This window comes from Neoarius graeffei, chromosome 24, assembly GCF_027579695.1.
Source record: "Neoarius graeffei isolate fNeoGra1 chromosome 24, fNeoGra1.pri, whole genome shotgun sequence".
Classification (NCBI taxonomy): domain Eukaryota; kingdom Metazoa; phylum Chordata; class Actinopteri; order Siluriformes; family Ariidae; genus Neoarius; species Neoarius graeffei.
This window is the reverse complement of record NC_083592.1, coordinates 40,508,111-40,522,452: the sequence shown is the minus strand read 5'-3', so window position 1 is coordinate 40,522,452 and position 14,342 is coordinate 40,508,111. Positions and strand designations below refer to the sequence as shown.

At 40.7% G+C, this 14,342-nt stretch overlaps 1 protein-coding gene across 2 annotated transcripts in view; it reads left to right on the top strand.

Annotated features, from left to right (window-relative positions):
• cnot6l (CCR4-NOT transcription complex, subunit 6-like) overlaps window positions 1-13,418 on the top strand; it is a 60,230-nt gene extending 46,812 nt beyond the window's left edge. For both annotated transcript variants that reach the window (XM_060907235.1, XM_060907236.1), the window contains 3 exons: window positions 7,283-7,501; window positions 8,103-8,305; window positions 12,487-13,418. In XM_060907235.1, the coding sequence (XP_060763218.1) occupies window positions 7,283-7,501; window positions 8,103-8,305; window positions 12,487-12,696 (632 nt within the window). In that variant the 3' untranslated portion in view covers window positions 12,697-13,418. The remainder of the gene's footprint in view (window positions 1-7,282; window positions 7,502-8,102; window positions 8,306-12,486) is intronic.
• The last annotated feature ends 924 nt before the right edge of the window (window positions 13,419-14,342 follow it).

Genomic DNA, 14,342 nt, shown 5'->3' with positions numbered 1-14,342 from the left:
GATTGAAATTATTCAGACACTACAACGCCCCCCCTAAAAAAAAAAAAAATCGGATCTGCACGATTCAGCCGTGAAAAAGGCGGCATCCACCAAAAGGCGCGCCGTTTGCATCCCTGTTTAAACTCCTAGGTTAACCGACTTTAACCGGCTAATGAGGCTCGGTGGTCGGTCAAGATTTTTTTTAGTTTTCGCCATCCCTACTATGGATTGAACTTTCAAAGGCATATATGAGCCAAAAAAATAAAACATTGTCATAGACTAGGCCAGGGTAGTAGGGCTAGGCATAGCCATTTTAAACATTAGAGATCAAGCGGACTGACGGCCACAAACACTGTTCTGTCTAGTTTCTAAGTATGCGGTTATCATTCAATCCGAAAATCAACTTAACAGATGTACTAGGAGTATTGAATTAGATTACACCTACCTCATATGAAGTGTTCACTACAAATTCGGCTGGTAGAACTGGGGTACCAGTTTTCTCTTCGCACAGCAGACACCCATTTTCGTGTCTCTCCTCGTCTGCGGGGAATCTATAAAATGACAGGCCCTCCTTTTGGCCCTGTCTATAGATAGTTTTCACATGACGTCACAGAGTCGGGGATTCCCTAGTGGCGGCCATCTTGCGGGTCAAGCTTACCGTACGGGTCACTGAGCACACACTGTAACGCGCGAGTACAAAGTCTTCAAAAGAACCCAAGCAGGCTATTTAAAGCTAGCAATGGTGCACACCTGTTGTATTCAAGGCTGTCGTAATGGGTCAGATGATGACGTCAAGCGGAGCTTTTATGGAATTCCCACTGTACGGGAGCACGAAGGCGAGCAAACAAAGAAACTCGGCATACAAAGGAGAAATCTATGGCTTGCAAGAATCAACCGCAAGGATTATCAGCCTTCCAAACACAGCAAAGTCTGCTCCGATCATTTTATAAGTGGTAAGTTGTTTAAATAAACAATCAATTGTGTTTAAGTTTGTTTTTGGAAACCAAAACATCGTGTAGGGGCGGCACGGTGGTGTAGTGGTTAGCGCTGTCACCTCACAGCAAGAAGGTCCTGGGTTCGAGCCCCGGGGCCGGCGAGGGCCTTTCTGTGTGGAGTTTGCATGTTCTCCCCGTGTCCGCGTGGGTTTCCTCCGGGTGCTCCGGTTTCCCCCACAGTCCAAAGACATGCAGGTTAGGTTAACTGGTGACTCTAAATTGACCGTAGGTGTGAATGTGAGTGTGAATGGTTGTCTGTGTCTATGTGTCAGCCCTGTGATGACCTGGCGACTTGTCCAGGGTGTACCCCGCCTTTCGCCCGTAGTCAGCTGGGATAGGCTCCAGCTTGCCTGCGACCCTGTAGAAGGATAAAGCGGCTACAGATAATGAGATGAGATGAAAACATCGTGTAAACAATCTCTGGAGGATGCCTAACTGGAACTGACATGGTACTGTAATACCACTAATGGATGTAAAATTTGTCTTAAATCAACTCGATATTATACACACATATATTTATATGCAGTGTTGAGAGCTCTAAAATTCCAATGTTTACATACCTTGGCTGTAATTACGACACGACTGTCACTTGGTTTTATATGGTGGACTTCACGGACCCAGCCACAGACAAAATAATTGTATGACTCCAGCGACTTGTATGCTTTGAGGTCATCAAGTGTGTAGGCACTTTTACTATTCACGAAATAGTTCACAATATCAGGGTACGATATGGATGGCAGCCCTGCATAGTCACTTGAAAATGCATCTTTGTCCACTTCGTAGGGGTCAATTCCCCCAATCAAGGCCAGTTTGGCTGCATACCGTTGTCGTGAGATGTCGTCCAATGTATCCATATACTTCCGTTTGCTTGATTTTGCCGACATTGATCTTTATTTTAGAAAACTGACTATATAACTTTATAAATTCGTCCGAGATAATGTAGCCGGTAATAGCGATGGTCTGTTTTGTTAGCCCCACAAGATGGCGGCTGGAGGGCGTTTCCCGGAATGCCGTGACGTCAGTGAAAACTATCTATTGGTACAACCAAATGCTGAACGAGATATAACCATTCTCGAAAGATCTACTCCCACACACTTGATAATTAGAACGGGTTTGTCTAAGTTCTGTGCGCGGCCATGCCGTCCAAGATGGCAGATAAACAAATATCACGTGACCTCGTGACATCACGTGCACGCTCTCTATTGACAGTGACGGGGGGGGATTACAGGCGAATTACCCCTACCTCATCAATATTCATTTGAAAGGGCAATTGGCTTTGGAGAAAACAAAGGTAGTCTGAAGTTTCTACAGTTTAGTATTGAAACTACCGTACATAACATTTCTGAATGCTGTTCTTACTTTTATGTAGCCAACACCTATGTTTACAAGGTTCAGACTTCAAAAGTCTTGTGCAGATATATTTATAGTCTTTTTTTTTTTCAAACAAGGTTTGAAGACTCTGAAAATAGTTTTTTGTAAGGTTGTTTGCACTTAATTTAAATAAAAACAAATTTCATTGCATTCACTTTACTCTCTCTATTATTATTATTATTATTATTATTATTATTATTATTGCTGAGGGTGGCCAGAATATAACCATGTGTGTCACTTTTGCATGGATGTTTTTAGTTAGATGAAATACTTAAAAATGTCAAGGTTTATCAGACTGCCACAGTGTGTCTGACAGGCCCAGGACCTCAGAGTGTTAATTATTTATTTATCAAGAAATAATTAACTTTTAGAAATGCTCTTGTCATAAAATAGCTTTGGGTGCTGACATGGCATGAAAAAAAGAAATCACTCTCACTTCCTTTTCTTCATTCTGATGTTTGGTGTGAACGTTAACTGAAGCTGTTGACCTGTATTTGCATGATGCTGGTTTTTTTGTTTTGTTTTGTTTGTTTTTTGTTTCCCCCTTTTGTGCACTGTGCTGCTGCCATATGATGGGCTGATTTCAATCACTGCATGAATGTAATAAATTGGACGGCAATTGTATGTTGAATATAAACAGCTGAAATTCAACGGATATATACCCTCTGTACAGACGAATCAACATCATTAATGATTTAAGAAACAGGGTTTGATAACGATCAAAAACTGTTAAACTTGTGTACTCTATCCAAGCAGAGTTGAGACAGATGACCTTAAGCTTCTAGCAAGATACAGCTTTGTCATTAGCCTTTCCACAGGCACTGTATATCCTGCAAATATGAGTATTAAACCTTTTAATGGAGTCTGAATAGAAGAAGAAACCTTTATTCGTCACATGCACACTTCAAGCACAGTGAAATACATCCTCTGCATTTAACCCATCTAAAGCAGTGAGCACACGCACACACTCAGAGCAGTGGGCAGCCACACCAGAGCGCCCGGGGAGCAGTCAGGGATCAGGTACCTTGCTCAAGGGCACCTCAGCCCAAGGCCGCCCCATGTCAACCAAACTGCATGTCTTTGGATTGTGGGGGAAACCGGAGCACCCGGAGGAAACCCACGCAGACACGGGAAGAACATGCAAACTCCACACAGAAAGGCCCTCGCCGGCCACTGGGTTCGAACCCGGAACCTTCTTGCTGTGAGGCGACCGTGCTAACCACTACACCACCGTGCCGCTGCCGAAACAAAGCCACTTCTGTGCTGAGAAAATTTTATTCTTTAATTGCTTGGCAATATTTATTGATTGATACAAAACCAGTTCACATATAGCCATGCAACATTTGAGAAATGTTCTTTGGAAATCCTCTTATTATAAGAGAAAATATCAAGGAAAATAGCTCAAATTCTACACAACCTGCCAGAGGCTTGCTGAGTTCAAATAAAATAAAATACAAGTATAAATTTAAAGGAAGAGAGGAGGGAGGGTTTGATGACCTTTTTTTTTTTGCGTGTGTGTGTGTGAGAGAGAAGGAGGCAGAATTTTTTTGTTTGAGGTCATATTTACAGTGTCTGACAGTTGTTTGATTTTGAAGCGAGTTTCCATATTTCCGTTTGAAATAGTAGTGATCAGGATGCGATAAAGAGGTGTGAATATGCAGTGTATGCCACAGGCATCACTGAGTCATTTAACACTTTGTCTACCTTATGAAGACAGGAAATATTTCTGCATACTACAGCGCAATCTTTATCAAATGTGGTAATCATACTGCTTTAGAACCATAAAAGTGTGCTTACAGCCTCCGTCCTCTGCTAATCATTGTTTGACTTTTACACCAGATGTGCATGATGTGTGAAGCCAATGTGGTGATGTAGGAGCGAACTGTAGCCTGTAGACCAGCATCAACTGTCACCTTTTTTTGGTTTTACAGAAAATCAAGCAAGGGTGAAATCAACTGCCTTATTTCAGGCAGACTAGGTACCTTCCACTGACATTTCCGTTTTATCAGAAATGTGGTGAAGATAGTTCTGGTTCAGCAAAGCTTTTGCCTAGCATCTGCTTGCCAACGTCATATTTTGCAAATTACATGTCCAAAGAAAACAAAGGGCTTAAATAAGAATTTTGAGCATGCCATTTTTTATTGACTTTCATCTATTTGGCAGAAATGCTTCAGTCCATACTCAAGAACAGTTCTGTGATTGAAGCAAGGTATCAACATCACAAATGGTCATGTACTATGGTGCTTTCATCAACATCATGCTTGATATTCCTACTTATTTAAAAAAAAAACAACCCAGCGCTGTTTATAATCAACCCCCTTATCTCCAAAATACTACTACTACTTATAATAATAATAATAATAATAATAATATGTAAAAAAGAAATTGCTTGGGAAACTGAAGTAATTATAAAGTCAGGATGTGATTTCTTAGGGAGAGGCTTAAAAACTTATGGACATGGCACAAGCTGAGTGATTAAATTCATGTGTTAAGTCAGTGTCCCACAATTACTGATGATGATTGCAAAAGCAGATAGATAGATAGACAGACAGACAGACAGACAGACTTTAATAATCCCGAGGGAAATTGAGGTGTCCAAGTAGCATATACACATAACTACGCACACAAAGGCACACAAACAAAATAAAATTAACACACACATCCATATCCCAAGGATATAAAAACAAGCAAACAATTCCTGCACCACAGAATATAAAAAGAAAACAATAAAAGATAAAAATATAAATTATGCATGTAAAAAAAAAAAAAGCATGTTTAAAAGCCTCATGTTAAAAATAAAATTGTGCAACATACTCAACCATTGTAGAGATACAGTATAGCAGCAAGCAAATTTAAAGGATATGGGACATGGATTTTTACCTGGGCATAATTATGTATAAAGAACATAAGAAATGCCATCTAAATCACTGCAGGGCGTCAAAAATGTGAAAATCACCACATTATTCAAGTTTTTTTTATACATCAGCGTAAAACAAGGATTCGTTAATTAGCTAGGTGGTCACGTGACCCGTGACGTCACAAAAACTTTCCAAGGAGCCAGCGCTTGGGAATCTAATGTAAACAGGTTACCGAAATGGACACCATCGACAGTGACATTCCTGATGTTTCACAGAGATGTGAAGTTAGACCCTATCAATTCGAACCGATAGCTGGAAATTCACATGAACATAGATCATGTCTTTACTCTGACGGGTCAGATGATTCTGAGAGTGAGAGTTCATTCAATCCCCATGAAACTGAAAGCAGTCGGCTCGATAACACTTCCTGGTAAGTTAAAAACAATTATGCTCAAAGGCTAATGATCTGTTGAAAGAAGTATTATTTTTGTATCATACACTGAAAGTTCATCATAGATCTAGCTAAAGTCCGTTGCAAGCTAGTTTTTTTTTTTTTTGCTGATATTTTTCGAGATTGATTGAGATACAATGCTTTCAGAGTCCGAGATGAAAACATTAAAAATGGCGAAACGAGTCAGAATTATGATAATCAATAATTGATACACCCAAAATTATAATACTAATCCTTACCTCGGCTTTCAGTCGCTTAGCGCAGAGGTCTTCAACAGGGGGGTCGCGAAATCGCACCGGATCACTCATATCAACAAAAATATTCCTGCCCTGTCCCCTGGCCTCCGTGCAGGGATGCAAACAGCGCGCCTTTCGGCGGATGCCGCCTTTTTCACGGCTGAATCGCACAGATCCGATTTAAAAAAAAAATAGCGATATTAATTCATGAAACATGAAGTATAAGGATGAGAAAAAAACAGTTTAAATCGGGAAGCTGCACACATTTGTGCAGCCTGGCGCAAATGTGCGCAGCTTCCCGATTTAAACTGTTTTTTTTTTTTCTCATCCTTATACTTCCTGTTTCATGTTTCATGAATTAATATTGCTCAGTACCTGAGTATTAATGTTGAAAGAATCCTCAGTGAAATGGTCCGAACACAGTTTGTGGGAAACAGTAGGTGCAAAGTTTTTTCAACAGGTGTTCTGTAAAGTTATCCTACCTCTTGGATTTGTCCTACCAAGCCTACTGCGCATGCGCGAAGCCTACTGCGCATGCGCAGGTGAGCCCACACTTTCCTCAGCTTCGGGTCCTTGGGGAATGCAAAAAAACTTACTCCAGGGCATTTCCCATTGGAATTATTGCAACCATAAGCAGCACAATACACCATGATGTCCAATGTATGATGTCCAATGTACTTTAAAAACTATAAAAACAATTTTCTTGTCATCCACTTCTCCATTCATCTACCCGCTTGTGCTGTGCCCGAAAGTTTTTGTGACGTATGATCACGTGACAGCGGCTCTTCCGGTTGCAAAAAATGCATATCGGAAGTCGAGCAGAAATGCCATATAATCATCACGAATATAACGATTTTGCTGAATTTAATAGATGATTTTGTTTGTTGATGCAATTAATTCATATTTTTAATGGAAAGCAACTGATATAGTGTGCTTTTATGTTTCATGTCCCATATCCTTTAAGCACTAAAATCAAAAACAGTCCTTCCTCTCAATGTACCATTTAAAAAGCTGAATGGCCCTCTGTACAAAAGATCTCAGCAACTTGTCTGTTTTGCAAGATAGGGAAAGGAGCCTGCTACTAACCATGCTCCTCTGTTTGGAGAAGATGGTGTGCAGGGGGTGGCTTTCATTATCCATAATAGCGAGCAGTCTGCTCAGCGTCCTTTTGTCAGCAACTGCTGACAGTCTCTAGCTCCATACCCACCACAGAGACAGCTTTGTACGTTTCCAAAAGTACAAATGTGACTGGTCTAAAATAGGACTTTTAGAATCTATTGTTGTAAAGAGTCTTGTGGTAAGTGATTTCCTTCATGATTTTTGAAAGACCTCCACCACTTCACCTTATCCCTGCTGTTTAATTGACGGTAATTTGCTAACGTTGTACTGCAGGGTTGAAACCACCCGTAGAGAAACAGCTTCTGTTGGTGGCTAACGCTCACATGCACTGGGACCCCGAATACTCGGACGTCAAACTCATCCAGACCGTCATGTTCCTATCCGAGCTGAAGAGCATCGCTGAGAGGGCATTAAGCTCCACTGGGGCCAGCTCAGACTCCACCTCCTTCCCGATCGTCCTGTGTGCTGACCTCAACTCGCTTCCAGACTCTGGTATGATCACCAAGAAGCTGCTTATTCTGATTACAAAGCATCATAGCATGTGTCGAATTTTGCTTTTTCAAGCAAATTAGATGTGAGATGAACTTAATTACACAAGCAGCAGCATTACATGGACAGGGAAAGACTAATTTTTACCCAGTGTAGCACAAAATCTTTTTAATACCAGGGAAATTCCCCCACCCACCCTCCCCTTCCCCCTGTCTGGGGGGGGGGGGGGGGGGGGGGGGGGGGGTAGTCACATTTGATCAGCCACAGCAGTGCACCATGTTTTCAGTAAGGAACACAAATACCTTGGTTTATAATTTTTCTTTTGCCATATATAGTTGTTTGTGGTATTTATTATTACATAAGGGCTTGTGTTACTGGATATTGGGACGTTTCCAAGCCTTATTTTAGACTCAATTAGAGAAAGCGAAACTGCATTAAAACCACAATTGCCTGAAATTGTGGTGCTTCTCTTTTTTTCTTTGTTGCCATAAAACCTGAATTAATTTAATTGTTTAATTTTTTTTCTAAAATTGCATGATGTCACTGATCCACATGAATGTTGGCTTTTTATTGTGCTATGACCTTAACTTTTATGCTTTTGAAGGTGTGGTGGAATACCTGAGCAACGGCGGGGTCGCTGAGAATCACAAAGACTTCAAAGAGCTACGCTACAGTGAATGTCTGACCAACTTCAGCTGCAATGGCAAGAACGGCAAACCAGACGGCAGCATTACGCACAGTTTCCAGCTGAAGAGCGCTTATGAGAGCAATTTGATGCCTTACACTAATTACACCTATGACTTTAAGGTGAAAAGCCATGGTACAGTATATCAGGGCTTCCCAGTTCTTGTCTTGGAAGGCTAGAGCCCAGTACAGTGTCCATCCTCTGACATACAATATCTATCTGCTAAACCTGAGCTGGACTCTTGCTCTCCAGAACTGGAATCTGGAAACCTTGACCTACATATTATTTTGATTGGGGGTATATCAGCCCCCCCCCCCCCCCCCCCCCCCCCCCCCCCCCAATGAGTTCAAGATTTTTGGTGCTCCTGAGTTACTGATACCCAAATGAGTAACCTGCTTAGTATTAATCAATCAGGGATGATTGATCATTTTATTTCGCTCTGATTATGTTTCCTTGATTTAAATACTGGTCACAAAAAGCATACGTGTGTTCATTCACTTAGGTTACTATGCTCCTACTTTATAACATTAGCCAGCTACAGTTACTGTGTTGCCTCAGATTGAGTGTAGTTGCAGTGGAACGTGGTTTCCATGGCTATAGGAAAAGTATGTTTTAGTGCCTTCATTGCATCAGAGTCCCTCGCTGTCAAAGACCAATAATAGCTAATGTTCAAGAGCATGCTTGGTAAGAGGGCATTTTCACTCACCTTTGGTTGTCCGTATACAGCCCTAAGTCTAAAAAAGTTGGGACACTCTGTAAAATGTAAATAAAAACAGAAGGCAATAATTTGCAAATCATAGAAACCCTATATTTAATTGGAAATAGTACAAAGACAACATGCCAAATGTTGAAACTGAGATTTATTTATTTAAAAATATATGCTCATTTTGAATTTAGTGCCAGCAACACATTCAAAAAGGTTGGGACGGGCAACAAAAGACTGGAAAAGTTGGGTAATGCTATTAAAAAAAAACCTCTAATTAGGTTAATTGTTTTGGGTATAAAACAAGCATGCCAGAGATGCGGAGTCTCTCAGGAGTAAAGACTGGAAGAGGTTTACCGCTCTGTGTGAGCAAATATTGCAACAATTTAAGAATACCGTTCCTCAGTGTAAAATTACAAAGAATTTGGGGATCGCATCATCTACGCTACATAAGATCATTCAAAGATATTTAAATGATGGACAGTCCGCAAGGGACAAGGTTGAAAACCAGTATCAGATGCCTGTGAGCTTCAGACCCTCAGGCGACACTACATTAAAAACAGACACGATTCTGGAGTGGAAATCACTGCCTGGACTCAGGAACACGTACGAAAACTATCATCTGTGAACACAGTTCGTCGCTGCATCCACAATTATTTATACCACTTGTAAAGCTTGGTAAAAAGGGTTAGAAAAAAGTCACCTTTTGGTGAAGTGGCTTCATCTGACATGGAAAAAATGAGAAAAATCCAACCTTTAATTGAAATACAATTGTTTATTCAGAGAAAAACAAATCCCTCATTATGAAATAATTATTTTCAACAAAAACACATGCCAATATTATTGACCGTGTAACTGAAGCATGTTTCCCATTTAAATTGTACATTGTTGAGTTGATTGGAGTGTGTAGGAACTTTCAAGCTGTAATCCATGACTTCCTGATTAACTGGAGTAGAGGTGACACAGAGGCCAAATTCCCTCAGTCATCCATCAACATAGGAAAGAAAAGAGAACAAAGTCAAAGTCCTTACTGCACCATTCGAGGGCTACGAAATGGAGGTCGGCATTTGGCAGTGCCGACTTCCGTTTTGTAGCTCTCGCCTATATTACATAGCTAGGGTTGCAGTGGGGGGCTAGTCCTCTGGTAACCACGAGAGCGTGACTCCCCACTTGTATCTCTATTGCAGCATGCCTTGCCAGTAGGCACCATTTTTATGACGGTCTTTAGTATGACCCAACCGTGAGTAGATCTCCCGATCGAGAGGCGGACACACTAAACACGCGCCAGTCCTAAAGAAAAGAGAACACACAAACCAAATTAGGCAGAGGTGTGTTAACCTTCATAAATCAGGGAATGGTTATAAAAATGGCTAAAAATAGCCAACAGATTATTTGGAAGGTTTGCCAGAAAAAAAAGGCATTTTCTGTCAAATGTGCCACAAACGTAAGCATGTGAAGTTTGCGAAATGCTACTACGGCTCTGACTAGAACCATGTTCTCTGTCTTGATGTAACAAAAATGGAGCTTTTTGGCAATAAACGCTGAAGTTGGGTTTGGTGTGAAAAGAAGGATGGCTATAATGAAAAGAACCTGATCCCAACTGTGAAATATGGTGGAAGTTCTGTGATTGTTTTGGAACTGTTTTTCCTCCAAAGGCCCTGGAAACCTTGTTAGAGTACATGTCATCATGAACTTCATGAAATACCAGGATATTTTAAATCAAAACCTGCTCCTCTGCCAGGAAACTAAAACTGGGTAGTCACTGGATCTTCCAGCAGGACGATGATCCGAAGCATGTGTCCAAATCAACACAAGAATGGTTCACTGACCACAAAATCAAGCTTCTGCCCTGGCCGTGTCAGTCCCCTGACCTGAACCCCATTGAAATTCTGTGAGGTGAGCTGAAGAGGAGAGAGCACAAGAGAGGGCCGAGGACCCTGGATGATCTGGAGAGATTTTGTGTAGAGATGAATGGTGTCGGATGTCCTGCTCTATATCTCCAACCTTATAAAATGTTATTGGAGACACAGTGCTGTTCTACTGGCAAAGGGAGGTTGTATAAAGTATTAAATGCAGGGGTGCCAATAATAGTGGCACATGTTTTTGTTGAAAATAATTCTTTCTTGATGAGGATTTGTTTTACTCTGAATAAATTTATTTCAATTAAAGGTTGGACTTTTTTTTTTTTTCAGTGAGATGAAGCTACTTTTTACTAATCTTTACAAGGGGTGCCAATCGTGAAGGGCACTGAATATAAACAATATCCAAAAACACCGCCACCTGATCTGGGCATGAGCTCATTTATGATGGATGGAGATGAAGTGGAAAACTGCCCTGTGGTCTGATGAATCAAAATTTGAAATGCTTTTTGGAAATCATGGACCTGTTGTCCTCTGGGTTAACGAGGAGGAGGACCATCTGGCTTGTTATCAGCACACAGTTCAAAAGCCAGCATCTGTAATGGTATGGGGTGTAGTAGTGTCGGAGCAACATGCTGCTATCTGGACAACATCTTTTTCAGGGAAGGCCTTGCTTATTTCAGCAAGACAATATCAAACAGGATTCTGCACATATTACAACTGCATGGCTCCATATTAAAAGAGTCCGGGTGCTAAACCGGCCTGCCTGCAGTCCAGATTTAAACGTTGTGGCCCATTATGGAGCACAAAATACAACAAAGGAGACCCTGAACTGTTGATCAGCTGAAATTGTTTATCAGGCTAGAATGAGACATCATTTCACTTTCAAAACTACAGGAACTGGTCTCCTCTGTTCCTAAACATTCCACAGTGTGGTTAAAAGTAGAGGTGATGCAACACAGTGGTCAACATGCCCCTGGTCCAACTTTTTTGAAATATGTTGCTGGCATCAAATACAAAATGGGCACACGTTTTTCAACATTTATGTTATCGGTGTACTATTTTCAATGAAATATAAGATTTCCATGATTTGCAAATGATCACATTCTGTTTCATTTACCTTTTACACAGTATCCCAACTTTTTTTGAAATTGGGATTGTATATTTTCCTTTGCCGGTATTTGCTGCAGTGTTGGTTGTGGTTGTATGCCGCTAGCAATGAACTGCTTGTGCTGAGTTTATATTTAGGATGTTCTATCAGGCTACATGTATTGTAGGAAGACACCGTTGCTCCTCTTGATATTTTCACAGATTGCAGTCTTGCTTTGCTTTGACGGTTATTACTAATTGTGAAATTCTTCTAGAATCCTTGAATCCTTGGCACAACAACATACTCTAGGCTTAGAGTGTTAGTGTTTTAAATAGCATCAGATTTTGGGATCAGAGCAGTTTTTTAATGAGTATTTTGCCTGTTTGCCAAAATTCAGCCCATGCCACATTCGGTGACATCTGATGTTTTGGGGGAAAAACCAACATACACACTTGGGGTCACACACACCCCCCCCCCCCCCCCCATTTTGCACATGTAGCCCTATTGTAGCATTATTCTATTTCACACACTATCAATACTTGAGTGGTATAACCAGTGAAGGAGCTGAGGTGTTCATTAAATTATTATTATTTTGCAAAAAAAAAAACAACTCCATTGATTCTATAACAGCCATCGCTCCTCTCATTCCAGGGTGTGATCGATTACATTTTCTTCTCCAAAACCCACATGAATGTGCTGGGACTGCTGGGTCCTCTTGAAACCCAGTGGTTGGTGGACAATTGCATCACCGGATGCCCCCACCCACACATCCCCTCTGATCACTTCTCTCTCCTGGCTCAGTTGGAGTACCACCCTCCCCTGTCGTCCCTCAACGGCCTGCACCTTCCCCTCCACAGGTAGTGGTGGAAGAAGAAGAAAACCCTCCACTAACGGACAGATCCCAAAGTTTCTACAAATGTCACCTAGGAGTGAAAAATTCCCCATATCACTCCTTTTTTAACCATTGCACAGAATTGTATTAGTATGTTTTCCAGCATTATAGAAAAAAAGCTTGATACCAAATTAGGGTTGGGATTCTACATTTGATACTAACGACTGAATCCAAAAGCAGCTCTCGTGTCCATGTCGATGACTGAATGTCAATTCTGAGATGATATACTGGCACATCTACAGTGTCAGTGTGTGTATGTCACAGATATACAAAGACTGAGATGTCTCTTCATGTAGCATAACATTTTCATCCCACTAATAGTGTTAAGTGTTTTCTACTTTTGTCAGTAATCATGTTTTATACGTCCCCTTGTGTTTTATCCATTGAAACTTCTAACAGAAGAAATGCCACATTTGTAAATGTATGAATTTATGCAAAACAATCAAACAAGAAATATGGCATTATTGTATATTATTATGTTCTTGTAGCATCCTGGTACTTTACAAGCAAAAATATCCCCCATCTGTCTTTGTCTTCGATTTGAGAAACGATGGTAGATTACGTGCCTGAAATGGGACAAAGTAAGATGAGAAATGTAAATTCCTATATTTGCAATGTCAGAAATTATGCAAGATGATTGTTTGTGATGTCCTAAATTAAAGAGGATCCCAGCCCGACTGATTTTAACCTCGCTGCTTGTGCGTGTGTGGGTTTTTTGTTTTGTAATTTTCCTTTTGCTGACTCTTCATGTCATCCTGCTTATTCCTACCTACTGTTCCTGCATAATTCTGAGAATGTCCATAGACATGGTTACAAGAAGTAGAACTAAAAATGGATTTCTGTTCTCTGCTTTACCCAGTAAATTAGGTCAAATTTCTCAATGACCTGTGTCATGTTTTAGCACCACTGTGAATTTGTTTGGCTGTGCACTGTAAGATAAGACTTTATTCTCACTGTAATTATACAACGAAATTTTGTAAAGCAGGAGGGCAATAAGCACTTTTGTAAGCAAATGAATGACCATATATAGGAATAAAACAGCAAAATATCTAAGTAAGGTTTTGAACAGCTTCATTGCTCATCAATCTACAAGTCTCTGTAACTGTACTGGAGAGATGAAGACTATTCCAAAAAATATTCCCTCCATTGGTATTCGTTGATGGTGGTGGGGAGCACAATCACAGTGCTCCCCACCACATCAGAGAGGCACAATATGCAGATCATATAGCAATTTTCAGTGACACCCGATGGTTTACAAATCCTTCTCACTGCCTACAATGATCTACCGGTAGCTAAAAAGATGGGTCTATACATTAACACCACAAAAACTGAAACAATGTGCATTGGACCAGAAGCCGAATTTCTCATCGATCACACCAAATTAAAGAATGTCAGCAGCTTTAAGTATCTTGGTAGCTACGTAACAAATGACTGTTCAATAAAGGAAGAATTAACAGCACGAATCCAAGCAAATTCGTGTGCTTTTGGAAGATTGCGTCATCGAGTTTTTGACTCGCATGACCTAACCTATACCACTAAAGTAAAGGTCTACAATCAACGCCTTATGCCGCTACTAATGTATAGCAGTGAAACATGGACTTTGAACCATCAACAA